General features: G+C 45.3%; 1 protein-coding gene across 1 annotated transcript in view; it reads left to right on the top strand.

Moving 5' to 3' along the window:
- Positions 1–26,615, top strand: part of WDFY4 (WDFY family member 4) — a 260,571-nt gene that overhangs the window by 153,294 nt on the left and 80,662 nt on the right. Inside the window, exons 40-44 of the mRNA XM_060078451.1 lie at positions 1,740–1,817; positions 7,788–7,994; positions 9,399–9,450; positions 12,165–12,328; positions 24,483–24,631. Coding sequence (XP_059934434.1) covers positions 1,740–1,817; positions 7,788–7,994; positions 9,399–9,450; positions 12,165–12,328; positions 24,483–24,631 — 650 coding nt within the window. The remainder of the gene's footprint in view (positions 1–1,739; positions 1,818–7,787; positions 7,995–9,398; positions 9,451–12,164; positions 12,329–24,482; positions 24,632–26,615) is intronic.

Here is a 26,615-nt window from a genome sequence, read left to right as displayed (position 1 = left end):
TTAGATTGACTTAAAATTTTTACTCTTTTTTTTTTTCAGATAGGCTCTATGATACAAAACATTTTAAGATTACATCATTTAAAAATATTTTAATTTAATATCTTTTCATCTTTATTAGGGTAAAATTGTATATATTTAAGATGCACAACTTGATGTTTTGATGCACATATACACTGTGAAATAATCACCACAATCAAGGTAATTCACATAGTTACCTTTTATTTTCTGCTGAGACCACTTAAGTTCTAACTTCTTAACAAATTTCAAATATATAGTACAATCTTGTTAACTAGAGTCACAATGCTGTACATTAGGTTTTCAGAACTCACTATTTTGCATGACTGAAGCTCTGTATCCTGTAATCAACATATCCCCATTTCTGCCTCTCCCCAGCTCCTGGAAACCACCGTTCTACTCTCTACTACTATGAATTTGACTATTTTAGAGTCCATATATAAGTGAGATCATGCAATGTTCTGGCTTATTTCACTTAGCATAGTGTCCTCCAGGTTCATCTATGTTGTTGCAAACAGCACAATTTCCTTCTTTTTAAGGGCTGAATTTCATATATGCATAAAACTTATATATATATAATGAACTGTGTGATGATGTTTTTTTTTAAATTTTGTTCTGTTAATGTGATGTATCACCTTGATTGATTTGCATACATTGAACTATCCTTGCATCCCAGGGATAAATCCTACTTGATCACGGTATATGATTCTTATAATGTGCTGTTGAATTCTGTTTGCCAGTATTTTATGGAGGATTTTTGCATCTGTGTTCATCAGGGATATTGCTCTTTAATTTTCTTTTATTGTGGTGTCTTTGCCTGACTTTGGTATTAGAGTGATGCTGGCCTCATATGATGAGTTGGGAAGTATTCCCTCTTCTTCTATTTTTTGGAAATTTAAGAAGGTTTGGTATTAATTCTTCTTTGAATATTTGATAGAATTCTCCTGTGAAGCCATCCAGTCCTGGGCTTTTCTTTTTTGAGAAGTATTTGATCACTAATTTAATCTCCCTATTTGTTATTGGTCTGTTCAGATTTTCTAAAACTTAACTCTTTTCTAATGCATGCATTTGGTGACATATATTTCTCTCTCAGTATTGTTTTAGCTATATGACAAATTTTGATACATACTGTACTATGTATTTTTTAAAATTTCCCTTGAGACTTAGTTTTTGATCCATAGATTATTTAGAAGTATATTGTTTAGTTCCCAAGTGTTTGGAGATTTCCTGTTATTGATTTCAGTTTGATTCTGCTATGGTCAGAGAACATATTTTGCAGGTTTTAATTTTTTAAAAATTTGTTGAGATTTATTTTATGGTCCAGCATGTAGTTTGTCTTGGTATATATTTTGTGGGGGCTTGAAAAATGTGTATTTTACTATTGTTGGGTGCACTATTCCATAAATGTGAGTTACTTGAACATTTTTTAGAATTCCATTTTAATTTATCTATTATATTCTAGCTTTTCTAGTTATTCTTGGGAGGAATATTTATCTGCTACAAGCTAGTTCATCGTAGCTGGAAGTGGAAGTAACCCATAAACATGTATGTGAGTGTGTATGTGATTGTAACAGCATAGGTGGTACATGTATTCATGAGGTTGTGATTGATTTGACCAACAAGTCCTGTAACTCTTACTTCCCCCAACAACTGGTCAGAGTAGAGAAGTTTTTATCTAAAATCACAGCTGTTATTAGTTGTGATTTGTTTTGTCTCTTCTCCAGGACTTCGTGTCATGTATCGAGAACTACAGACGAAAAGGACAGGAACTATATGCATCTCTATACAAAGATCACATACAGGTAAGAAACAAGGCAATTCCCTTCTGTGCACAGTAGACCAGAATCTACCTTGAACCTGAAATAAAGAATCATAAGAGCCTTTGGTTTAAATTCTAAATTGGCTAAGCCAATAATTGGTCATCAGTGAGTCAGTCTTACCTTCATGACCTGTGCCATGGGATTTGGACCCACACTGTCAGCAGCTGAGGAGATAGGTAGTGTTTCCATCCACTTATCTACTCATTCATTCATTAGTAAATAGGCATCAAGTGCCCAGGGTGCCTCAGATCCTGTGCTAGGAGCTAGGGGCACGATCGTAAACACAGCAGACATGGGCCTCACTCTCAGGTAGCTTACTCTAAAGGAGAGATATACATTAAATAAGTGCACAGATAAATAGATCATTATAACTTGGAAAGAGCAATAGACAGGGAAGATACAAATATAACGGGAGATTATAACAAGGGGAAGACTTTAATTTGGGCAGATCAGAGGCCCTCTCCAAGGAAGTGATCTTTAAGTTGAAATCTGAAGAAGGAGGAATATGGGCTAAAGTATTTTAAGGAAGTGGTTTTGACTAAGGGGAGGGAATGTTTGAAGCTCCTGAGTCAGGAAAGCACTGGATGTCATCAGTTAACTGGAAGAAGAGCAAGTGACTGGGATGACCTGAGCTGGGAAGGGACAAGGGTGAATGAAGATGAGGCAGGGCCAGAGCAAGCAGAGTGGCTTGCTGCCACCTTAGGGGTTTTGCATGTTCTCCTAAGGACAGTGGGTTGCCACCGATGAGGGTAGGTTTAGATGTTGAAAACCTCTCTCTAGGAGTGATTTCTGTACAGTCTAGGTAGAGAGCACTGGCTGTCATGCCAGGGAGATCTCTATTTGAATCTCAGGTCTGCCCCTTCCTAGGACTGAGCCTCAGGGTCCCCATCTTTAAGACAGGATAATACTGCCTACCTGTAAAGATTAAAGAGTGAGTATGGAACACCTAGACAGTGGCTGGCAGGGAATAGATGTCCCATATGTGGTTAATGAATGGCTAAGAAGTTCATTTTTAGGTGGTATTATTGTTGTTAACAAAAATTTTCTAAAATGATTGCTAGTAGTAGAACACAACAATAGAATTAAAACTTCACAAATTATATTTTTACTTTACAATTTCTCTGTGCCAAAGCCTTGCTAGGTGTAGGAAAAGCAGAGATGATAATGATACTCCTCTGGCTGAAGGTTCTTAACACTCAGCAGAAGGACCAAGAGTAAAGAAATTAAAGCAGGTGATAAGGCCAATACCTTATGTTCTATGTAGTAGAACAATAGGATGTTCTACTACAAAGAGAGGAGCAGTGGGGTGTAAGGAACATTGGGTGTGCCTGGGGTAAGGCGAGGGGTCAAGGAATGGTGAAACAGTAGTCCCCGAGTTCAAGGGAAACAAAATAGGCTCTGATCAACTTAAGTAAGCCAAGTAACCTGATCCAGTTCCCTCCATATGTGCTTGTTTGGGAGCCCACAACAGACCCCCATGAATAGGGATTTGTGAGATGCACAGCGTGCACCCCAGAAACATACAGACTAGCAACACAGCCTCCCAGGCTGTGCTACATAAGGAGGTGGGCAGTTTATCAGGCATGCCGGGACGGGGAGAGGCGGTTGGGGAGTAGGTGTCCTGCTGGCTTATATTTGTGTGTTATCTGCACCCCTCGGACAGGACCTCGCATATGAGTGCCTTACTACTTGAATTCACCAACTTCATTCAGGACTAGCAATATGGCTAATAAATTCAGCTGCCATTGGGGGGAAAATAAGATGAATCATTTAGGATTGCATCCTTTATTTAGGGATATCCCCATCACGCTTGTTCCATTTCAAGACAGAGGGTGTTGTTTATCTAAACTTTCAAATCAGCATCTAGTCAAGAGTTTGACCATTTCTCTTCTTATGGTTGGAAAAGCCTGGAAGATTTGGTCATGGCTAGGAGAAATGTGCTCTGTGGTAACTGGTGGATTTCTGCTGAAATTTGAAGAACTGAAGGTTAATGGGGAGGGACAGGAGAACCTCGGCAGAGGCTCTGAGCCCATAAGGCAAGGGTCCAGCCTCCTGGAACATCAGTCTGGCTTATTTTCAGCAGCGGGTCTGACTGGGGCTCAGAGAGTACTTGAGAAAGTGGTACAGAGTTTTACTGTTGATTGAAGTATTTTTGAGAAAATCAGCATTTTGAGGCTAATCCATGAGGATACTTTCCAAGTGTTTAAATATTTAAGACAGATCGTTTCGATGTTTAAAAGAATGCAGGTGTTATCCCCGTCTGCCAGAGATAATGGGGTCTGGAGTGTTCACCCCGCTTTCTTTTAAGGGGTAGTAGACTTTCCCGATGAAGGCCCCACTCCACTTCCAGAGAAGTCAAGTCCAAGTTCTGGAAAGAAATCAGCCTTGTGAAATATGCCATGTTCTTCAAGGACAGCTTCTCCTAATTACACTCCATGAGGTCCTTCCAAGAGGGTGGAGATAATGAGGTTCAAGGACCCCCACCCACACGGCTCTCAGTAACAGGTTGCGTAAGACTTTTCCAACTGGGCATTTTACTTACACCTGAGAGGTCACTGGCGATGCAGGTGCTCACAGTATGACAAGATAGCGTCACCCAGTGCCCTGGAAGCTAACCCAAGCATCATCAGTATACCTCATCATCCCATCACCAGCAAATCATGCAATTCTGATATTTAATCTCCCAAATTTCCCATCACTCCAGAAGTGCCGACGAAAACAGGTACCTCTGCTCTGGCCCTGCCCAGATGCCCCTTTGCCATTTCCAGTTACATTTGTTCTCTTCTCTGTGGTCCGGCTGCCCTGGCTCTGCTCTGTGATATACCCAGGCCATCTGTTCTTATACTGGGTCCTCATCATACCTTACAGACACGCCTCATTTTGTCTATATTTTTTTTAAAATTACAGTTTTTACTGTTTAAAGTTCTATGCAAGATGCCTTCCACCCCAGAAATGGCCTTTCTTTTAGTGTGTGAGGAGCATTGCTCAGTCTCCTCTCCTTTGGGCTCTCTGGGGGCGAACAGGCTGTTTCCGTTTCTTGCTCAGTCTCTGTATATCCATTACATTTTGGTAACAGCTCTTTCCAATGTAACTATCAGAAACTCAACTCAAACTGGCTTAGGCAACATATGAAATATTTTTGAAAAATCCAGGAGAAGATCACACTTCAAGAAGAGCTGGATCCAGGTATTCAAACTCTGCTTTAAGGAATCTGCCTCCTCTCTCCCTCTCTCTCTTTTCTTTCTCTCTTTTTCACACACACACACACAAACACATGTTCACAGAAACATAAGCACACAAGTGTATGAGGTTACTAATATGTGTGAGGTAACAAGGCACATGGAGGAGAGAGCATTTGAGGCTGGCGTGAACTCATGGTCTGCTCCCCAGTCTGTACATCCTGGGACCAGGCAGGGCTCATATAAAGGGTGGGAAGTTATCTAACTTGCACAAAGGGACTGTCTCATTGCTGAGAGGCCTGCCTGTAGGCTGTGGATGCCTCAATGCAGATACATCAGGTGCCTTTTCCTGATGTACATAAGGTTGGCCAGCGCAAGGTGAGCAGCCTTGAACGTGTACACATCCACCTCTCTGCAGTCTGCTCTATACGGGCTCTAGAGACCACCAGTTCCAATCCCAGAGAATGATGCTCACTAGCCCATCCTACAACCATTCATCACCCGCTGAAGCCAGGGCTGGGGTCAGCTGCACCCCAGCACCGGGAACTGAAAGTAGGGAAGGTCTGGTTGCCAAGAGGAAAGTCTCAGTGATGCTACCCAAGAGCTTCTATTCAGCCGAGAATCATAGCTGCCTCTAATACACCAGCCTCCCTGCCCCTGTGTCTGGTGTGGCATTTGGCCCACTTGAGGTTTGAACTGAATGGGGACCTTACCTTGTGCAGAAGCATGGGCATTACAGACCACCTTGCGGGTGCAGAAACTCAGGACTTTCGCTTATTTAGTCATCTCATGTCCTTTGTCTTGGGACCACATACAGCCTTCCATCATGGACTAAACAAGCATTCATCTCTGAGGGATGAATGAGGGATCTTATCACTGACACACATCTGTCTAGCTGCAGATATTCAGACAACACGTTTGTCCTGTGATGAAGACTCAGGCAGCTGTGAACCTCCAGGTTGCATAGGTGGAGCCTTAGGGTGGAAGGGATGCTCTTAAAAGACTAATTTGATACCTCGGATGAACAACCCAGTAGCTTGGGATTGTTCATCCTCTGTGAAGCTCAATATGGAACTACAAATGCAGCAACAATCTCCTAAGAGCTGAAATATTTTCCCCAAACAAGTGTTCATTTCATATAACCAAATCCCTATAAAAGGCTTTGGGTAGTCATTATTTTTCTGGAGTTTTTTATTAAACAACTGGAGTACTTGTAAAATGCTATAACTACTCAGGATATGAATTTAAGGACTGTGGAGAAACAAAATAATCTTGTTTTGAAATAGAATTTGCTTTATTCACAATAATAATACTAACTGCTTAAGTTGGGTAAGGCACCATATTAAACTCTGGAAAATACTGTCTCATTTGATCCTTACATAAACCCGTGGTTTTATTATTGTGGTAATATTGCTAACTGAATTTGACTGATGAGGATGCTAAGTCTCCTTCAGATTAAACTGCTAGTGAAAAGCAGAAACATTGTGACAGCCCAGGTTCATCTGACACCAAAGACCAAGTACTTAGAACTATACCGTCTGTCATGTTTTTGTGAGAATTTTCAAGTTCTCACAACGAGAACGATTTTCCCATTCAAAATGGTCTAGATCTAAGTCTGCCAGTCTTTGAAGTAATACTGGCAGAAATCACGACTTAATGAAATGATACCAGGGCCCTAGGAAAGGAATCAAGCACGCAGGCTGAAGTGAAGGCTCTGGAATTAGACAGGCTGGGTTTCAGTCTTAGCTTGGTCACCTGTTGGTCCTTGGGGAAGTCACTTCTCCTCTCCTAGACTTGGTTCCTTCATGAGGATAATAGAAAGTACTTACAAGTTCCAAGACTCACTTATGGTGTCATTGTGTAGAGGAAATGAGATAGAGCAGGTGAGAGGCTCAGCCTCGTACATGACAATGAGTTTCTTTTCTCTTTGTGTTACGTTTGTGAGGTCTGTGCTTCTTGTCATTAGCACTTTCACCTTTCAGTTTTCTGAAAAATTAAAATTAAAATGTAATGCACATACCATCAAATATTTGAATAGTTGGAAAAGTTCACCCTGCAGACAAAGTTGATTCTGCTGTCCAAACTGAACTGAAATGTTTCCTTGATGGATGATGTAGGAAACTTCAATGTGGCATACAAAAGCAATTTAGGGGTGTCGATGTATTTTGTAAAAGGTTTGAGTTATACTCTAGCAGAAGGTATATCAGTCAAGTGCTATGTATGCAAACTATGAGGACTTCATAGATATTAGGAAGGATTATTTTCATTAACATCAAAGGTTTTAGCTTCTTTGAACATTCTCACCACACTTCCAGTCCAGACACTGGAAGGAGGGCTTTCAGCATCATTTTGAAGGGTAGGGGCCATGGTAAAATTCCCTGTCCATTTTGAAGGGTAGGGGCTGTGGTGAGGTTCTGTGTCCATTCTGCCAAATAGCTGTCCAATCCTCTGATGAATAGCATGGGGACCTTTAGGACCTGTTACTTTCTGCACAGCACCCAGCAGTCACGAGGCTCTGCGGGCCAAAGGGCAGAGGGTTTTTTTCTCCTCGAAGCTGAATTAAATGGTCTCAAAGCTGAAAAACTGATTTCTTCTCCTGGCCTGGTCCTAGCTCCAGAGAGTACACTACACACCCTGAAGGTGCTTGGAGCTGCCTATAGGGGTGACTTTCCTCAGGCAATTATGGGGGGCTTGGTCTGTTCACCCCAGGAGGTTTGGGGCCAGGCTGGTGAGGAGATGTGTCCAGAGGTGACGCTGTACTTCTGCTTCCCAGAGGCGGAGATGTGGCAAAATCAAGGCAGCCAATGCCTGGGCCAGGATCCAGGAGCAGCTTTTTGGGGAGCTGGGCTTGTGGCGTCAGATGGCAGAAGCCACACCCTGCTCCCGGTGGGAACTGGACTGGAGAGAAGGACCAGCTCGCATGAGGAAACGTATCAGACGCTTGTCTCCGCTGGAGGCCCTGAGTCGAGAAAGGCTCAAGGTAAGAATTAGATGCAACAAGACAGGATGCTTCCAGACAGGCAATGTGTAGGGAGGTGTCTCCTTAGCTTTTCCATCTGATGTTGTTTCCATCAGGAGTGCTTTGGCATGGACAGGTAGGAGAGATAATGCGTGCAGTTAACTGTAGGGAGTGCCGTAATGCATTCTTGGTGCTGTTTAACAGAAGGAAAGAATCACTAACTCCCCAGGTACATAGAGGGATGCTATAACTACAGCCTGAATGAATGAAAAAAATAAGTGAGTGAGTGGTTCATATATACACCACTGACCCAGTACCACGCTGACATCCATAAAAGTCCATTAGAATGGTCTGGATGCCAGCATTTGAAAAGAGCCACGTGATGGGCACTGTCTCTTGTACAAGTTACGTGTCATAGAGCAGTCATAACCAGCCCTTCTATGGGCATTACTGTGCAAGCAAATCCCGTATCAAGTCTTACAATGGAAATATCTTGAACTCAGCTATTTCTGCAAGCTTGAGCCAGTGACCCACTTAGTCCAAATGACACTGAAACTGCATTGGATTCCCACGCAACGGAATCTGGACAGTCCCCAGGTGTTTGCTGTAATGAAGCTTGGACTCTCTGTCAAACTTACATTTTTGCCTTTTAAATGATAAAGAACCATCCTTGTCTTGGTAGTGGATATAGAAGAATCTGTTAATAGCATTTCATGTCCTCACTGAACAATTCTGATTTAAGATATTCTGAAACGCAGCCTTTCCAAACCCTGGAACATAAGACATTTCCTTCTGCATTCATCCTGAGTTACAATGTTGGGCTTATTCTCTAGTCTGTAACCTCAGAGTCTTTTACCCACATTAAATCCTTTATAAAACCTAATGAAAAATTACATTTCATTTATGCAGTAGACATTTTAGTTTTTAGTGTATTGTCTGTAAACATCTGGTGATATATAGTATTTTTCCCTCAATATATTTCTTAGGAAATGGCGGCAGGTAAAATAAGCCTGTGCATGGTGCTGATGTCAAGGCCGAAGGTTGGCTATGGAACCTAGTCTCTGGTCTCTTGGGCTGTCCACCCCCAGACTCTGTCCCTGGTCCCCTCTCCAGGGTGGCCCATACCACAGACAGCCAGGATACTCTCTACTCCCATTTGACATAATCTTTGGTAATTACTGTAAATCCTACTTAATGGAAGATTGTGGGTTTTTTCCCCTTTGACTCAGGAACATTAATACTTGCATTTTATTGTGGTCCTTTAGGATTTGGCATTTTGCTCCCCTTGCCTTTGAGTATTGTGTGTATGAGTGATTTGAAGGAGCCATATGTGTGTGTGTGTATGTGTTTGTGAATCTGTGGAATGGGGGGTGGGGCCCATAGGTATCCAGGATTTAATTTCTCTTTTCTCTGGTTTTATTTCAGGAAAGTCAGGACAGAAATGGTGATATTTCTCAGTTAAATGCTGAAAACCAAGGTATTTAATTTATCTGTATTTTTATTTAACAGTTAAACCAATTCTTGGTTTTATTTAACATCTCCTTAAAGATATGAAATTAATATATTGTAGGAAGAAAATGCTGCAAGCCTAGAGTAGGGAGTGCAAGGCCTTTCATCACTCTGCTCTCCAGAATGAAGAGGGACCCATTCCAGACCTGAACACTCCACTGGGGGAAGAATTTTGTATTTGGGTTGCAACAATAAGAATTTTTTCCAGGGAAACTATCTTGTCAATTTGCTATATGAGGGAAACCTTAAAAGTGCCCCCACAAATACTAATACATGTTCTGTATGTGACCCAAAACACCTAGGAGGAAAATAGGAAAATATTTTAGAGCAAAATTGGATGGGATAGATATTTAATACTTAACACTGAATTCTGTGATTGTGAAGATGACAGATATAATGGTCATTATTTCTCCAATTTAAAAAAGCACTTTGAATCATTGTTGATGTTTATGCTTACCCTTTGTGTAATACTCATGGAGGAATTTGGTTGAGTTGATATGCTAAGAATCTAGTTTATTTTCAGAGGTCATTTTGGCCCGAACACATCAAGTACATACCAGACACACACACAGACACATACACTATATTTCAGATTTTGTGTTTCTACCAAAGACTCTGCCTTTTGCTTCAGACACTCTCTGTCTGTGAGTTTTACTGTATCTTAGGCTGAAGCTTATATCATATCCTTAACCAAGTGACAACTTCCTAGAGCTGATCAGACTTGTCTCATTTAGTGCCTTGGCACCGGATTTTGCGAGGAGCTTGCTATCTTGTCAGTCTGCAGTAACAAAGCCCAGAAGTGAGGATCTTGAGCTCTGATCCCAGGTTGATTTGGGGTCCCACTTGGGACTTGGGATGACAGTGTAACACTCATATTTTGGCTTCTCTTCTTTCCATCCCAAGCCCCATAACCCTAAGATCAGAAGGAGAATCTGCCTGCTCTCCCTCTCAAAATGGGTGGCTGCAGAGGGTACAGTGGTAGAAAGCAGGTGTTTGATTTTATGTGGACTAGGGCCATGGGCTGCTAAGTCCCCTTGTCCCCTATATGCAGGGCCTCTGGTCACCTATGATCCCAGGCCTCCTCCATGTTTCCAGCATGGACCCCCAACTCCCAGTAGGGAGCTCAGTCAGAGGAGAAGAAAGGGCTGTGATTCTTCACCATGCCTTCCTGGGTGCCTATATCTACACAGTGTTTTCTCTGCCTGAGGAAAGGCTTCTAATGGATGTTGCTGTGAGCAGCAGGCACTTCCATTCATCCAGGTGTGAGGTTCCCAGGTGGGGAGGAGGTCAAAGAGATGAGCATTTTGCCACAAAGAAAATGGCCAGTAGCACCCTGACCTTGCAGCCATGTGCTGCTCCATGCAGGTGGACACCCAGGACAGGGTGGAGGAGAAAAATCTAGAGATCCACACAGGTATGTACTTAGCTGGCACCCAAAGGCACATGCACAGGAGTGCATCCTTTGGAAATAAGTCTAGATGTACACACAAATGATTGCAGCACAGTGGATATTGGTAGTGTAGAAATAGAAACTAGTTGTATCTCTAAAAAATAGGAGGCGAGTTGGGTGATTATGGAAGAGTCACACAGTAGATTATTACAGCCACTTAAGTTGCTTTCTAAGAACTTTTAATGGAATGGGAAAGTGCTTATGGTGTAATCTTGAGCAAAAAAGTTAGAAAAGAAAAACTAGAAATTCAGTATAATTCTTACCATGTCAGAAATTACATTATGTGTGTACATATACATGTATGTACAAAAAAGATGTCAGAATTAAACCAAATTGTGGCCAGGGAGGACAAACAGCCTAGAGATGAAAGATCAGCCTCTGGACTCAGAGCGAGTTGGTTCACATTCGGCCTCTAGTTCTTAGTAGCTGTATGACCTTGAGCAAAATAATTAGCCTTTGTCAATTTCTTCACTTGTAAAGTGAGGATGGAATGGAATCTACAACCTAGGTAGGACTGGATGAAAAATGTCATTAAAATATCCAGCACAGAGAAAGTGCTCACTAAACAGGAGCTGTTGTTATTAGCACTCTCTCTGGGTGCATGGGTGATACTTGTTTTATTTCTCATAATTTTTAATTTCTCACAATTTCATGGGTTTTCCAAGTTTTTTTCATTAAGAAGATAGTATTTCCATATTTAGGGAAAAAACCCCACTCTTAAAAGAGTGAAGAGGGGACCTCCCTGACGGTCCAGAGGTTAAAAGACTGCACTTCCACTGCAGGGGGCGTGGGTTTGATCCCTGCTCGGGGAGCTAAGATCCCGGCATGCCACCTGGTGTGGCCAAAAAAAAAGAAAACAAAAAGAGTGAATAAAGTGAAGTTCAGAAAAAGCAAATCTTGGGTCACCCTCTGGGACCCTCTAGGAAATTGCTTTACTGATTAATGAAGGTGAATTTGAAACATCCCCCCGTGGTCACTGGAGAGCTGCAGAGCAGCCAGGCCCGGGTACATCTTCTGGAGTGAATCAACCAGCAGGTGTGTTCACCACATGATAGGGTCAGAGGGGTGTGTCCACTTTCAGAAACCGTGAGGGACATGCTGGGATCCACATCATTCACGGCTGCCCTGAAACCTTGCAGTTTCTCCCAGGGACTCGGGCCCAGGCTGTGCACTGTCCCTTGTGACTCCAGGTGGCTCATGCACAAACCACATGTCCCTTTTTGCTGCTTCAGATGAACTGACACCAAAGGAAGCTGAGAGCGAGAGAGATGAGGCAGTGGACTCCACCCAGCTGACCTTCTTCCCCGCCTTACATGAAAGCCTGCACTCTGAAGATTTCTTGGAACTGTGTCGGGAAAGACAAGTCATTTTACAAGAGCTTCTTGATCATGAAAAGGTAACACAGCCCATCATGATTATTCTTTAAAGATTATCAGACATGAGAGAGCTAAGCTTTCTGCACTCACATGGGAGGTGATATCTCCATTCACCATTAAAAAATCAGTAAACAAAAGCGACAGCATGCTCCTAAATTTATGGGCCCAGAGCAAGGGTGCAAATGCCCACACATTTTGTGTCAAAATGTTTAGAAGATATAAATCAAGCTAATAAGCTGTTAAATGAAATATGTTCTAATGTCCTATATTGACCTTTATAATAACCTGGGGGGGCCAGTTTCAATTTTAGAATTCTTGACCTTCTTGTAGTTCAGCACCTTGGCCCCCTGCTCACAGCCTGACCACTTGAGGGATCCATCCCATGCCTGAGTGAGGGGCCCTGGTGGATGTGTTTGGACACCTGACCCATATGTCCCAGCTGTCCCTGCACTCCTCACCTTGAAACCAGCTCCCCTTGGCCACCACTCAGGCCTAGAGGAAGCACACTTGTGGCACCTTCAGCCCTCGGAAGGGTGGACCCGGAGATACGGTATGCACAGCCAGGAGGCAGGCTGGGCCAGTTAGCAGGGAACTCCATTGTTGGGGATGCCTGGAGCTGGGTTGTGGGAGCCCAGGCTCTTGGTGTGCATGCATGTCCCCTGGGTATGACTGCTGAAGAGGGTCAGGGGGTCCTCCTGAAGTACGGAAACAGGGAAGGGCCCTCTTACACAAGTCTAAGAAAGTATGGAAGATGAAGCACATGTCTTAACGTAAAACGGACCTGAGCTAAAAACCCCAACTTGGCCACATATTAAATGGCCTGCTACCTAACCTTCGTGAGCCTCAGTTAGTTATTCTCATCTTTAATATGGAGTGCATGGCAACCATTTCACAAAATTCTCATAAGGCTTAAATGGGATAATGGAAGCAAAGTGACTAGCATAGCGCCCAGCACACATGAGGTGGCTCATTAAAGACTAATTCTCTTCCCTTTCCAAAGGTTGAGTGGTTTAAGGGCTGGGTAGACTTCCATCTGTCTCTTCCATCAACTCTTCTGTATGGGATGTAAGTGAAGAAGATGCCCCAGCAAAACAGAGGAGCAGGCTGGGCGGGGCTGGCAAGACATGCAGGGGCTACCCAGAGATGCATGCATGAGAGCTGAGGGCTAGTCTGGCTGCAGGGTGGAGGAGAGTGGAGCTGAACTACGGGCCACTGAGTAAGCGGCCTGGGTATCCAGGAGCAAGTGACAAGCTCAGGGAGCTTGTGATGGGCGTGAGCAATGTGCAGAAACTGGAGCGTGTCCTTTCCAGGTGCAGATTCCTTGCAGAGACTCCTGGAGGGTGTCAAACTGGGATTTACTCCTTCCAGGGGTTGGGTAAAAGGGCTGACTTGAAGTGCATTGGCCAAATGGATGACTTCAGAACTTCTGCCAAGTTGTTCAGCTGCTTTCAGATTTGGGTAGCAGTTCAATCAAGACAATCCTGGAACAACAAGGTCCTTGTACATGCTGAACCCACAGCTTTCAGCCAGAGAGCACACTTGCAAGTCCCCATCACACCTCACCACCGTGCCTTTGCTCATGCTGGTTTGTCTATCTGTGGTGCTCTGCACGCTAGACTCCTAGCAGCTGACTCGCCAAAGCCCATCTTGACTGGTCCCCAATCTGAAACCTGGAGAGCTGGTCTCTTCCTCATCTCTGTGTCTACTGCCCACTGCATCTCCACCCGCCCTTGCTCCTGACATACAGGCTAACCTTCACCACTTCACCTTCTGCCTCTCTCACTCTACTGATGCTCCTTCATGGAGGGACCCCCAGGTGCCTAACCTAGGGCATGCCTGGAGAAGCCTTTCAGTAAACACTGATGAATGAAGATTTATTATATTCACGTTCATTTTATTTTGATTATGGAAGTAGTGTAGTCTACTGTGTGAAAGTTTAAAAAATGGATATAAAACATACATATGTAACATATACATATATATTTATATATGTGTGTATACATAGCCACAATATCCAGCTGCTGAGGACTAACAGCTGATAACAGTTTGAACATATCATATATGTTCATATAGGTAAATGGATATTTAGTAAATGCCTAGTCAGTTGAAAACAGCTAAGAGATCAATGCTTTCTTACTCTTAAAACTTTTCTTTGCCTTATGCCCTTAAAGGATCATATAAAGCAGTGATTCTCAGCAGGGGGCAGCTTTACCTCGCACCCACCCTCCCCGCCCCTGGGGACATTTACCAATGTCTGGAGACATTTTTAGTTGTCATGACTTGGTGGGGAGGGGTTGCTACTGGCATCTAGTGGGCAGGGGCCAGGGATGCTGCTTCACATCCTACAGTGCTCAGAAGAGCAGATAATAATTGTTCAGTCCCAAATGCCTGTAGTGTCAAGGTGAGAAATCCTGGTATGATGGATACATATTAAACAGATTAAAACCAAACCCCAGCCATCCCTTCCTACTTTCCTGATAGGGTAAGGAAATACTGGATTATATATTGTCTCCATATTGGCTCTTTTCATCATTTGGATAAGAAGAGAGCAATGGCAATGCTTTGGTTTTATTTGGTAATATATTAATTTTATATTGCTGCCATAACAAATTACCAAAACCTTGGTGACTTAAAGCAGCACACATTTATTATCTCAAAAGTCTGAGCACAACATGGCTCAGCTGGTTCTCTGCTTAGAGTCTCACAGGGCTGAAACCGAGGTGTTGGCAGGGCTGCATTTCTTTCTAGAGGCTCTGGGGATGAATCCATTTCCAAGCTCATTCAGGTGTTGGCAGAATTCAGTTCCATGCTTCTGGAGGACTGAGTTCCCGGTTCTTGGCTGGCTGTCAGCCAGGGGTCGTTCTCCGCTTCTAGAGGCCACCCGCATCCCTTGCCTGTGGCTCTCTTCCTGCATCTTCAAGGCCAGCTGCAGTAGCCTTCTCACACGACAGATCTCTCTGAGCTGCTTCTGCCTCATCTTCCCTCCCCCTCATCTCCCCTCTGCCTCCCTCTTCCATTGAATCTCTCCCACCAACTCTTCTGCTGCTAAGGTCTCATGGGAATTGGACCCACCAAATAACCCAGGATAATCTCCCTATTTTAAGGTCCACTGATTTGCAACCTTAATTTCATCTGGAATGAAAAATAATTTCAAGCCCTTCAAGCAGCACCTAGGTTAGTATATGATGGGATAACCAGGGATGAGGCTCTTGGGGGACATCTTTGTCCCCAAATACTGCCTGCCATATCTGGTATCACTGAGGGTCCACATGTCACCTAATCCATGCCCTGCCTTCCAAGAAGGGCTTCTGCAGATGGCCTGACTCCCATGTGCTTGCCAAGACCAGCCAAGTGGCTCCAGTCCTCCCTGGGCTGGGCTGAGGGCAAGGTCTGGAGTTTACAGTCACAGCCAGAGCCAGTCCCAGCATGGCCTGTGCAGCAGGTTCTTGCCTTTGGTACTTGTCCTGGTCTCTGAGAGTCTTATTTTTGCTAACTGTCCCACCCAGCAACACTTCACTCTGGGGTCTTGTTGGGGGAGCCAGAGCCTGAAGCCCACAGGTGACTGACTTTCCCAGCCTCTGAGAGGCAGGTCAGGAGCAGGAAGTGGCTGTTCTCTCGTTTTCCCCAGCCTTGTACTTAAACTTCAGTCTTTCTGGATCTCCATGTCACACAGCAGGAAGCTGTCAGAATGCCACATGTGGCTCATTGTGGTGGCAGGGACTCCAGGCTCTGCAGACAGGAGCATGTGAAACGCAGCAGGGTCTGAGGCAGAAGCTGTCCTGATTCTGCTTAGTGCTTGGTGTCCCCAAGCACTAAGGGACTGAGCAGGGCAAGGCAAGGCAATTCTTGACATTATCAAGACATTGGTTCTTTGCATGAGTTGTTTTAATCCATTTCGTTGGGTTGTGCTTGTTGCCTCTTACTTCATGGTAAACTGTGGGAGAGATTCTTTTCCAATTCAGCCTGAGTTCCTGCAAGGTCACTGGAACCAATCACACCTGCTCCCTGAAGAAGCAGGTCTAGGAGACTGGCCAGGGTCACATGGGGATAGGCTCCCAGGAGGCTAGGTGGACAGAGGCTCTAGCCTGGTTCCAGTCCCACCTCTACCACCTACACTGTGTGTCTTTGCCCCAAATCGACACAGAGGAGCTCTCGGTGGCTTGTATCTGCTATTATCACTGTGATCGTGTCTCTTTTAATGGTACCTTAGCATATGTTCTCTCCAAGAAGGAGGGAGGAGTGGGGTATGAACCCTGGTACCTAAGCCATGGCCCTGAGGAAGTGGGAAAGGGCCTGTCAGTGTAAATGAGGAAACGCTCCTGTTTAAACCCAGCCCCAGCCGGCTTCCAGGGCTTCCAGGATGCTCCTGGGAGCCTGTGAAGCCAGGAACTGTGGAGGTTGGGCAAGTGTTGAGCTTGGACAAAATGGGAGAATCCAGGTCTGAGTGGGTCTGTTTCCTGCTGCGATGGTGGAGGATGTGACAGAGGGTCAGAGTAGAGCCCACGAGAAACCTGACCTGCTGGGACGGGGCCCATCTAGGGTTCTATGTCCACTACAAAATAACAGCGTTTTGTGGGAAAGAGGGAAGTTGCTGGGTTTGGGGCCTCGATTGATGTGTGGTGAGTCCCCTGAATTTAAAGCCTGAGGCAGAGAGGAGCATAGGGAAGCAGGCCTGGGAACTCAGGGACATCCACGGGCTGGAAGAGTGGGCTGAGTCGAGTCTGGGCTGCAGGGCTTATTGTGGAGCGGGCCCTGTGACGTGGCCCCCTCCACTGCCCACACCTCCACCAGCCAGATCCTTGCAGCCTCATGCCCACCCACTCACCACTCCCCTTCAACCAGAGGCCCCCTTCTGGGTGAGCCTGTGCTGATGTGTCCATCCCCAGAGCACTCATAGCGACGGGCCGCCCACAGCACTCTGCTCACTCTGCTGCCAGCATCTTCCTTGTCACACGGCTCTGTAATTATTCTTGAGTCTTCCTGTGATGCCTTTAAAGGCAAGGACAGGCTGGAATTTATTCTTGTCTCTCCCTTCCCTGACTCGTAGTATTTGTGCTCTGGAAAGATCTGCTGAACTGGAGAACACAGCTGTATCAACGGACCGTCCATGGCGAGCCCCCCACCTCGGTGTGCCTTGCAGCATTGTAGGGGCTCCAGGTATGGGCAGCCTGCCCACCGCAGTGACATGGGTCTGCTCTCGAGAACCTCGGGAACTGGCCTGAGGGGTGGCATGCCCTGGGCATACCTCGTTCATTGGGGGAGCCCCTCTGGGAGCAGGTAAGGCATGGCGGAGCAGGCCTGGCTGCCTTGCAAATCCACCACCACCAAGGAAGAAGATGCCAACAGTTCATGCCCAGGAGGGCAGCTTGGCACAGGGCAAGTGCTCAGACTGGATGGAGAGCCTCATTCTGCTCTTTGTTTATCACTATTATTGGCAGAAGTGTCAATAGCTGGATGTCTGGAGCACTTGCTTTGGGTGCTTTTCATACATCTCATCGAGTCTCACCATCTCACCATGGGCCCTGTGAAGGAGGCTTTATCATTCTCATCTTAAAGATGGCAAAACCAGAGCCTAGAGAGGCTGCTAACTGGAATTGCTCGTATTTCATCTCAGCTCTGTCTTACTCCAAGTTCCTGTGGTTTTTCCTCTTTCTCCTAGCTCCTAGCCTACTATGTTGGGCAAGTTACATAAACTCTTCACCACCCTATTCTTCAACAACCTTCCTGTATTGGGCCTTGGACATGGCGGCTCCAGGACCCCTCTGCTTCCTCTGCAAATGTTCTGGTTAATGCCACCTCAGGCAGGCAGGCCTCCGGGTTCTTCACCATGCACAGCGTCTCTGCCAGGACATAGCGTGACACGCATGCGCCAGCCTGCCTGCCTGCCTGCCTGCACATGACTTAGCCCCAGCTCCTTAAGCCTTGGTCATTCTACTTATTGTCAAGGACAGGAACTGGAAGTCGAGGAAGGGAGGATTGTTGCACTGACCCTAGAACCATGAACGTGTTTAAGCAAACATATAGAAAGTTTGACCACGGCAGGCGTATGTGTGTGTGTGTGTGTGCGCGCGCACACATGTGCGCGCATTTCCCCAGACTAATATTTTCTGCTTGTGTTGAAACATTTTGAGGCAAGTATTGTTGTAAGCTGAGAATTCCCCTAATTAAGAAGTCTCGGGCTTCTCTGGTGGCGCAGTGGTTGAGAGTCCGCCTGCCGATGCAGGGGACACGGGTTCTTGCCCCGGTCCGGGAAGATCCCACGTGCCGCGGAGCGACTGGGCCCGTGAGCCATGACCGCTGAGCCTGCGCGTCCGGAGCCTGTGCTCCGCAACGGGAGAGGCCACAGCAGTGAGAGGCCTGCGTACAGAAAAAAAAAAAAAAAAAGTCTCCATAAGATCTTTTGGGTCTTGTGCTTTTTCTAAGTGAAAGCACACCCACAGCAGGGTGTACGTGGTGGGTGTGTGCCCAGGCTCAGAAAACCCGGAGCACCTGCCTTCAAGTGACCATCACGTAAAGTGGGCAGGCAGCCCCTGGCGAGCCCTGGCTCCTCCTCCCCTGCCATCTCAGAAGCGCTTGCTTTCATGGTCTTTGCCGATGCAGCCCAGGAGACTCCGGGGCACATCTCCTTCCAGACTTCTGGATGGCTTGTCCTGACAGAGGCCTCTGGGGGAAGCAGGCAGACCTGGAGCTCAGAATGGCAGCAGCTTAACTCATTTCTTTGTGAGAACATTGGAGCTCTGATCGCCTCTAGCGATACCTGGGATGGTAATTATTCTGTGCCACTTTTGCGTCATTGATTAATGATTCCCAGAACCATGAACACATTTCTCTGCAAACAGCTCCATTTGACATGAGGAGTGGTTTATTTAATGTATGTTAACTGTGGGCTTGTGTCAGACACTGCGTGGTTGGGGACGGTCCCTTGTTCCCCCTCCACAGAGCTGCTCACAGAAGTGAAGTGAGTCTCCACTTAAAAAAATGTGCTTCCAGACCCAGTCCAGAGTTAGAACTCACATGGGAGTTGTTTTTACTGTTGCTGTTCTTTTTAATTACATGAAAAACTAAACATTTATTATTTTTTCATACAAACTCAATGTAAAATATTAGTTTGACCTTGTTAGAAATGAAATCAGCTCAAAGGGAGATAATTTTGCTCTGAACAGCAGGGAGCAGCATCAAGCTCTTCCTAGGTATTTTTAGCTGAAGTCATTTGTAGAATGCAAAGAATTGTGTTAAACTTTGCACGTAGTAACTTCCCCCCTGGGTGAGTTGCCATGAGTAACTTTCTAGAATGCAGAGCTGCACATGTCATCCCTACTGCACACCTTCTGAAACTCTCTTTGGCATACTTTGTGCACAAGGCCACTTCTGAGCTGGCCCTGTGCTTCCCTGGACTTGCTTCCCTTACCCTTACCTGAGTGAGCGAGTGTGCACACACACACACCTGCCTTTTTACTCTGATTATACAGAACGACTTATAATCTCTAAACATGTCCAACTGGCTCAAGACTTTGTACCTTGCAAAGTTTTTCCTCTGTTTTAATCGTCTCAACACCCAACCTCAGCCTTGGGGTCACCTCCTTGGGACCCACTTCTCTGATGTCACCTGCCCCCCCCCCGGGTGCTGTCTGGGCCAGGCACTCTCCTCTGTGCCCCGAGAATGCTTGCATTTTCCCCCAACCCCATGCTGTACCAGGACAGTCGGTATTCTTCTCTCTTTCCTGTTAGACCATGCGCACCACAAGATGTGCCTTCCCTCCCTTTATGTTTGTGTGGAGGCACAGGCCAAACATTCAATATGTATCTATTAAATGAAAGCATGAGCAAATGGATGAGTTATAGCAATGTGCCTGCATGTGATGGGACCATATCTTTCATAGCCTTGATGGTGTCCACGGATCAGTTTCTAAGTATGGTGTTCAGATTGTCTGCATCAGAATCATCTGGGCTGCCTATTAAAATGCAAATTCCAGGGCCCATTCTGCACTTGCTGAATCAGAACAACTGGGAATGTAACCTGGGAAGATGAACTTTAACAAGCTGCCTGGGTGATTCTCATACATACTAACTTTTCAAATAAGTGCTGAGATCCACAAGTCTGGGTTTTACGATATACAGAGCTGCCCTGGCTAGAAACATGCTTCAATTTCACTCACTGAGTGCAGATTCTAAATGCAGCTAATGCTACACACTGTGCTTTGAACAGTTCAGGACTTGTAATCCTTTTCACATTATACTGGTGCAGTTTCCATCCTTTTCCATTTGGTCTCCCCTGAGCCAGCAGAGAAAGGGTGGAGGCTTGGCTGTTGGCCGGCTTGCTGTGGAAGTGGCACATGCAGGCAGGCAGGGGGCATCCCTGCTCCTTGTCTCCACCTGAAAATATGAGCTGCCATCAAGAGATCCAAGTGTTATATTTCTTCTCAGATCTGCCAAATAGACATATAAAAATAATATCTCCTTATTGTTTTAATATACGTTTCTTTGATTACTAGTGTGACTGAATGCTCCATCTAAAAGTGATCAATAGAGAAAAAGTAGATGCCCGAATTCATAGGTAGCCAACACAAATGGAATTGAAATGGTCTCTCTCCTTTTTGATACTTAACTTTTTCTCAGCAATCTGTACTGTTTTTTGAGATAAGAGAATACTTATTCCGTATACTACTGTAACGGAATGTATTGATAACAAGGTTTAGGTGAGCAGACATATGGAAAGGGAAGCGTGACACATGTGAACATGATTGAAGCTTTCTTTGCAGTAGATTCTTCGCACAAGTATAAGAGAATGTACACGTTAGCTCTCTTACTGGGTACTTCACACGACAGCTCTGAATCTCACTTCTTCTACCTATAAAATTAGAGCATTGTACTCAATTGCAGACTAGTAATGCTGGAGAAAATCTTCAGGGAGCCTCCAGTTGGCCTCCCCCTTTTGCACACTGAGGCCTGCCTCTAGGAGAATGTGCTGGCGTGGGCTTCCATAGAATGTCCCAGCCAACTGTTGTCCCTCTAACTTGAGCTCTGGCAGTTTTGGATTTCCAGACAACCTGTTCCTTATCATACACAGAACCAGGTGTGGCCATGTACTTGGTTATTCACCCATCAGGAATGATAATATATCATCTAGCTGATCCTAAAAAATTCTACTTATCAAGCTCAAGTTCCACTCTTTTTAAAGTGATAGATAGAATCATGGCAGGAGGGAATTCTTAATCATGATTAAACTTGGGGGTGGAGCCCTCTCAGGGCTAATTTAAACGGAAGAGCAGGGAATAGTTCACTTGGGTTCATTTTCCAGTTTTTAGAATGCCACTCTTTCCTAGCAGAATCAATTTTTAAGCTATAAACCCAGCTCTCACCAGACATTTTTCTTGTGGTTTCGTTTATTCTGGTTGTTACTTAATTCTCCCCAGGGGAAAACATCAGGACATCATGGAAACATGCTGCAGCCCCTGCTCTTGGCACCACAGAGTTTGGGTGAGGGGGTGGCATCACGGGGAGGGGAGAGGTTTGGGAGGTACATAGGCCTGGACTGTGCTTGGGCCCCGCATGTGAGCATGTGAATGTGAGGATGAAGCATCCTCCATACAAAGGCATAAGAAAAACATTTCAACGGCTTGGCATAGGGGACATAAACACCCTGCAGCAATGCTGCTGGGAGTGTAAATTAGTGTCACCTTGCAGGAGGGCAGGCTGGCACTAGATCACAATTTAAAATATCCACATCCTTGGGCTTCCCTGGTGGCGCAGTGGTTGAGAGTCCGCCTGCCGATGCAGGGGACACGGGTTCATGCCCCGGTCTGGGAAGATCCCACATGCCGCAGAGCGGCTAGGCCCGTGAGCCATGGCCGCTGAGCCTGTGCGTCCGGAGCCTGTGCTCCGCAACGGGAGAGGCCACAACAGTGAGAGGCCCGCGTACCTCAAAAACAAACAAATAAAATATCCACATCCTTGACCTGCAGTTCTACTTCTAGGAATTCAACCTACAGATTTACTCATGTGTCCAAAGTGACATGTGTATAAGGCTGGTCACTGTAACATCACTTGTGATGTCAAAACATTTGAAAACAACCTGAGTCAGTAGGGGGTCGGTCTAATAAGTTGTGGTACATCCATGCAAGGGAATGGTCTGCACCGTTTAATAAAAGTGAGACTACTCTATAAGAATTGATTTGGAAGGGTCTGCTAGGTGGCCTATTAAGGGAGAAAACTAGATACAGACCAGTAACTATACGAATATGCTGTTTGTGTAACAAAAGAGACTATGTACAAAACATGCTGTGTATTCACTGAATCTCTTTGGTATAATATACCACAGGAGAAGCAAAACTTTTCCTCTACCCTCTTAGAGTCTCCAGCTAGGCCTGAGAATTCAGTGGACAGAAGACAGATTGACAGGAGAAATGTGTACAGATTTTATTTTTACATGTATGCGGGAGGCTTCACAGGAAAATGAAGACATCTGAGGCCCCCAGGATCTGAGCACACCTACTTTGCTGCTTCACCCGCCACACTGACCTCTCTTCTGCTCCCCAAACCTGCCCTTCCTGCCTCTAGGCTCTGAGCTGGATGTTCCCGTTCCCTGAAATTTCTTCTCCCAGCTTTTGCATGACTGCCCATTTCCATCCTTCAAGTCTCAGGGTCTGTCTAAAATAGTGTCCCCTCCAAGTTTCTCTCTGCCTTATTATTATCAACCTGTTTTTCTTTCTCTCAACACATATCACAGTTTGTGGTAGTTTATTAGTTGATGTGTCTTCCCCCACTGGATTTTAAGTCCCACGATTGTAGGTTTCTTGTTTATCTTGTTTGTTTCTCACTTTGACTAATCCTGTTTGATGCAGCGGTGTGAGAACTGGTATCCAGGGCTGCTTTCCAGGCTTCACCACTGCAGTCCTATCATTGCTCCCAAAGGTGAGCACAGAGCTTAACTTCAGTCCCAGGATCTGCCACTTACCCATCTTTGATGAGATTCTTATCTCTGGGACCCCCTTTTTTTTCCATCTCTAAGTTAGAGTAGTAAAACTACCCTTGCTCAACTGTAAGGATTATACTGGTTAATATGTGTAAAATGTTTACAATGGTTATAAAAAAAAAGTAGGTAGTAAAAAAAAAAAAATCAGGTCCTCTTTTGGATAACTGGAATTAGCACAGAATTACCCTGAGAAAATGTTGGTCTTGGTCTTAATCTGGTCCATTTGAGCTCCCGACATCTAAAAATTCATGCATTCTCTCACTCGTTCCTTTGGAGATTTTTTCCATGTAAGGACCCACCTAGTCCTTACTTCATGCGGGACTCTGGGTCATACCAAGACACCCTCTCAGGTCAGGCTCCCCAGAAAGCCAGCGTTGAGCCAGAGGTGTGCGTGAAGCAAGTTTATTGGGAGTGCGGGTCATTGGACTGGGCCCAGCAAGAAGTGCAGTCTCAGCAAGGCCTCGGCTGATCCCACAGGAGCTCAGAGTTGACCTGAGTGGAGGCAAAAGGTCTGGCCCTTCCTTCTCTGACCAGTTGTTGGGTACGGATGGCCACTGGAATGGGGACATGACCTTTGGCCAGGTACTCTCTTTAGTTGAGGGATTCTGGAAAGCTGCCAACATCTTCAGCTGCTGAGAGAACGTGCTTGAGCCTGAAAGACGAGACCTGGGCGGAGCTCGTGCCACCTCTGCGCACACCTTGGACCAGCCTTGGCCTTGTAGACAGCAGTACCAGTCTTGCACTTGTGGTTCTAGGCAGACCCAGTTCCAGTCCTGGCTCAGCCAGTGTCCAGCTGGCCTCTGGACAAGCTCCTTTGCCTTTGTAACTGAGGGATGCCTTGGACCTTGAAAACTTTCCTCTTTGTTTACGGAGGAATGTTTTGCACAGTTGTAGAGGAGCTTAAAGTGAGAGGAAAAAAAGGCCAACGTGCTCAACACAGCAATAAACACTCATCCACGTGCCTCGGTGGGGGTGGGGTGGCCTTGGGTAGATGAAATAATGAAACGGGGTGTTGGGTATAGAAATTAAACTTAGACTGTGAAGAGCAGTGCAGCTCTGGGGCAGCGGCTCTGTCATTTACAGGGTGCTACTCTCACCTCCAAGGGCCTGGTGGACGACCGGCCACTTCCCTCCTGCCCTCCAAAAGGACATGGGCATGCTTCCTTTGCACGTGGCCTGACTCTGGTGCTCTCTCCCTGCAGGTGACACAGAAGTACTCCCTGGTCATCGTGCAGGGCCACCTGGTCTGCGAAGGGCTCCTGCTCTTTGGCCAGCAGCACTTCTACATCTGCGAGAACTTCACACTCTCTCCCGTGGGTGATGTCTACTGCACCCGCCACTGCTTATCCAAGTGAGTGCCCCTCCCCTCCCAGCAGATTCTGCCCTGAGCCCCAAGCTGCCTTCTCAGCCAACCCCATGCCTATGCCTCCCACCTTGTTCTTTCTGTGGGCTCGGGTTTGGGCCTGAAACTGAACCACGAGATAAAACAGAGGAACCTTAAGGCATAGGCATCATGATTGTGGTTCCCCAAAGCTAAAATCTGGAGCGGTTAACAATGCAGCAGCTCCTGGGGCTTTCCTGCTATGGAATGCACCACAGGACAAAGGGCATAGGTCCTTAGGTTGTTTGGGTAATAGAATCCAGTCCCATCAGCTTACTCATTCAACAACTTCTTTGATTGTTCATCCTTATGCAAGACATCAGGCCCTGTCCCTTCATGCCCGCAAGGCACATGAGTGCAATCAGCAGCATAAACAGGTTCTTTTGGAAAGAATTTGGAACGCACTATCATCAAGGGACAAAATATATGTTATTTGAGGACTCTTCGGGGTTCATGCTTGGAGAGATGGCATGGGGCTTGTGTGGTGAGGGACAGGTACTTGAGGAAGTAGGCTAAGATCTGGGTCTTGAAGGATGGGTGAGACTTGGGTAGAAATCTGAAGAGTCATTTTTACACCAACTAATACCAGAGGTCTTTGGCAGGAAATTCCGAGGTTCTTCTTTGGGGTCAAATGCAGTTGGTCTACTTGGGTTCAGTTGGTTCTTATTGATTAATTCTCTAGTGTTTATAAAGTACTGCCATTTAAAACCAAATTGATTGTGTTTGCACTTTTGCTAAAGGTTCAGTTCTCAAGTTGTATGTTTTCATCACTTTGGGAGAAATTTAGATGTAGATTTCTTTTCTGGTTAGCTAAGGCTCAAGTAATGACAAAATGACCTCTTAGCCCAGTGGCTCTCCAACTAAACTACATCGAATCACCTGGAAGACTTGTTAAAACGGACTTCTGGGACCCCTCATCAGACCAGTTTCTAATGTGGTAGGTCTGAGTTAGGGCTGAAGATTTTTAACAAGTTCTCAGCTAATGTTGATGCTACTGGTCTGGGACTACACTTTGAGAACCACTCTTTAAGACTATTGACAGAGGAACCAGAGCCTTACCTGCCAGTAACTAAGAATTTTAACTCCCAGGTGTCATATCATTTCCAGCCTATGTCAGGAAGCAAGAGTTTAAGGAGTACGGAAGGATAGATGTCGGCCCACCCTCCTTTGATTTAGGTTTGTTTTAAAATGCTTGGCCTTTTTCTCTCTGCTAATTTCCATCTTTTATTCATACCAGACGTTCACCAATTGCAGTGAGTCTTCTGTTCTTTTCCAAGGCAGGAGCATAATTAATACTTGGCACACTCATCCCATCTTATTGCTCATGTTTTATTGATACTGATCAATATGGACAATGGGTCTGCTGACTCGCCTTTCTGAGACCTGATGAAAGCTTTCTCCTCTACGTATATGCATGGCGTGCCCATGAAATGACTTGCATAAACCATTGCTTCACTCTCCACCTCTGGTTTAAATTGAGTTGGTGTTAGATAAGACCTTATTGATTAGGTAAATTGTGTTTATGAGGTGTATGTAATCATGATCAAATTGACTATATCTGCACTTTCAACAGAAGCCCAGTTGTCAGGTTGGATGTACTCAAGTCTGGAAATGTACTTTTGTAGAATGCAAATAGGAGAGTAGTGAGAATAAATTACTACCTTGGAATATCGTTTGGGAATTGCACAGGTAATTTTAGTCACCATACCTCAGAGAAGTGTTTGTTAACCAGACAGTGCTTTCTCTCTGATCCCCTGTCTACTGCCCTAAGAAAATGCTGGCACTCGTGGAGTTGTGGTTCTCAGAGATGGGCCATTAGATCATGTCAGATCAATGGGGATTAAGTCTTATTTTGACCATGGAGACAAAGGGAGATACATAAATAAGCCAGTTAAACATAAAGCTAAGTCAACTCTGAAATGTTTCTCTAAAAGACTGCCATCAATTTGAGTAT

The sequence above is a fragment of the Mesoplodon densirostris genome, chromosome 1 (genome assembly GCF_025265405.1).
Source record: "Mesoplodon densirostris isolate mMesDen1 chromosome 1, mMesDen1 primary haplotype, whole genome shotgun sequence".
In the NCBI taxonomy this organism is placed as follows: Eukaryota; Metazoa; Chordata; class Mammalia; order Artiodactyla; family Ziphiidae; genus Mesoplodon; species Mesoplodon densirostris.
The sequence above is the reverse complement of the archived record's forward strand: the minus strand, read 5'-3'. Positions and strand labels throughout refer to the sequence as shown.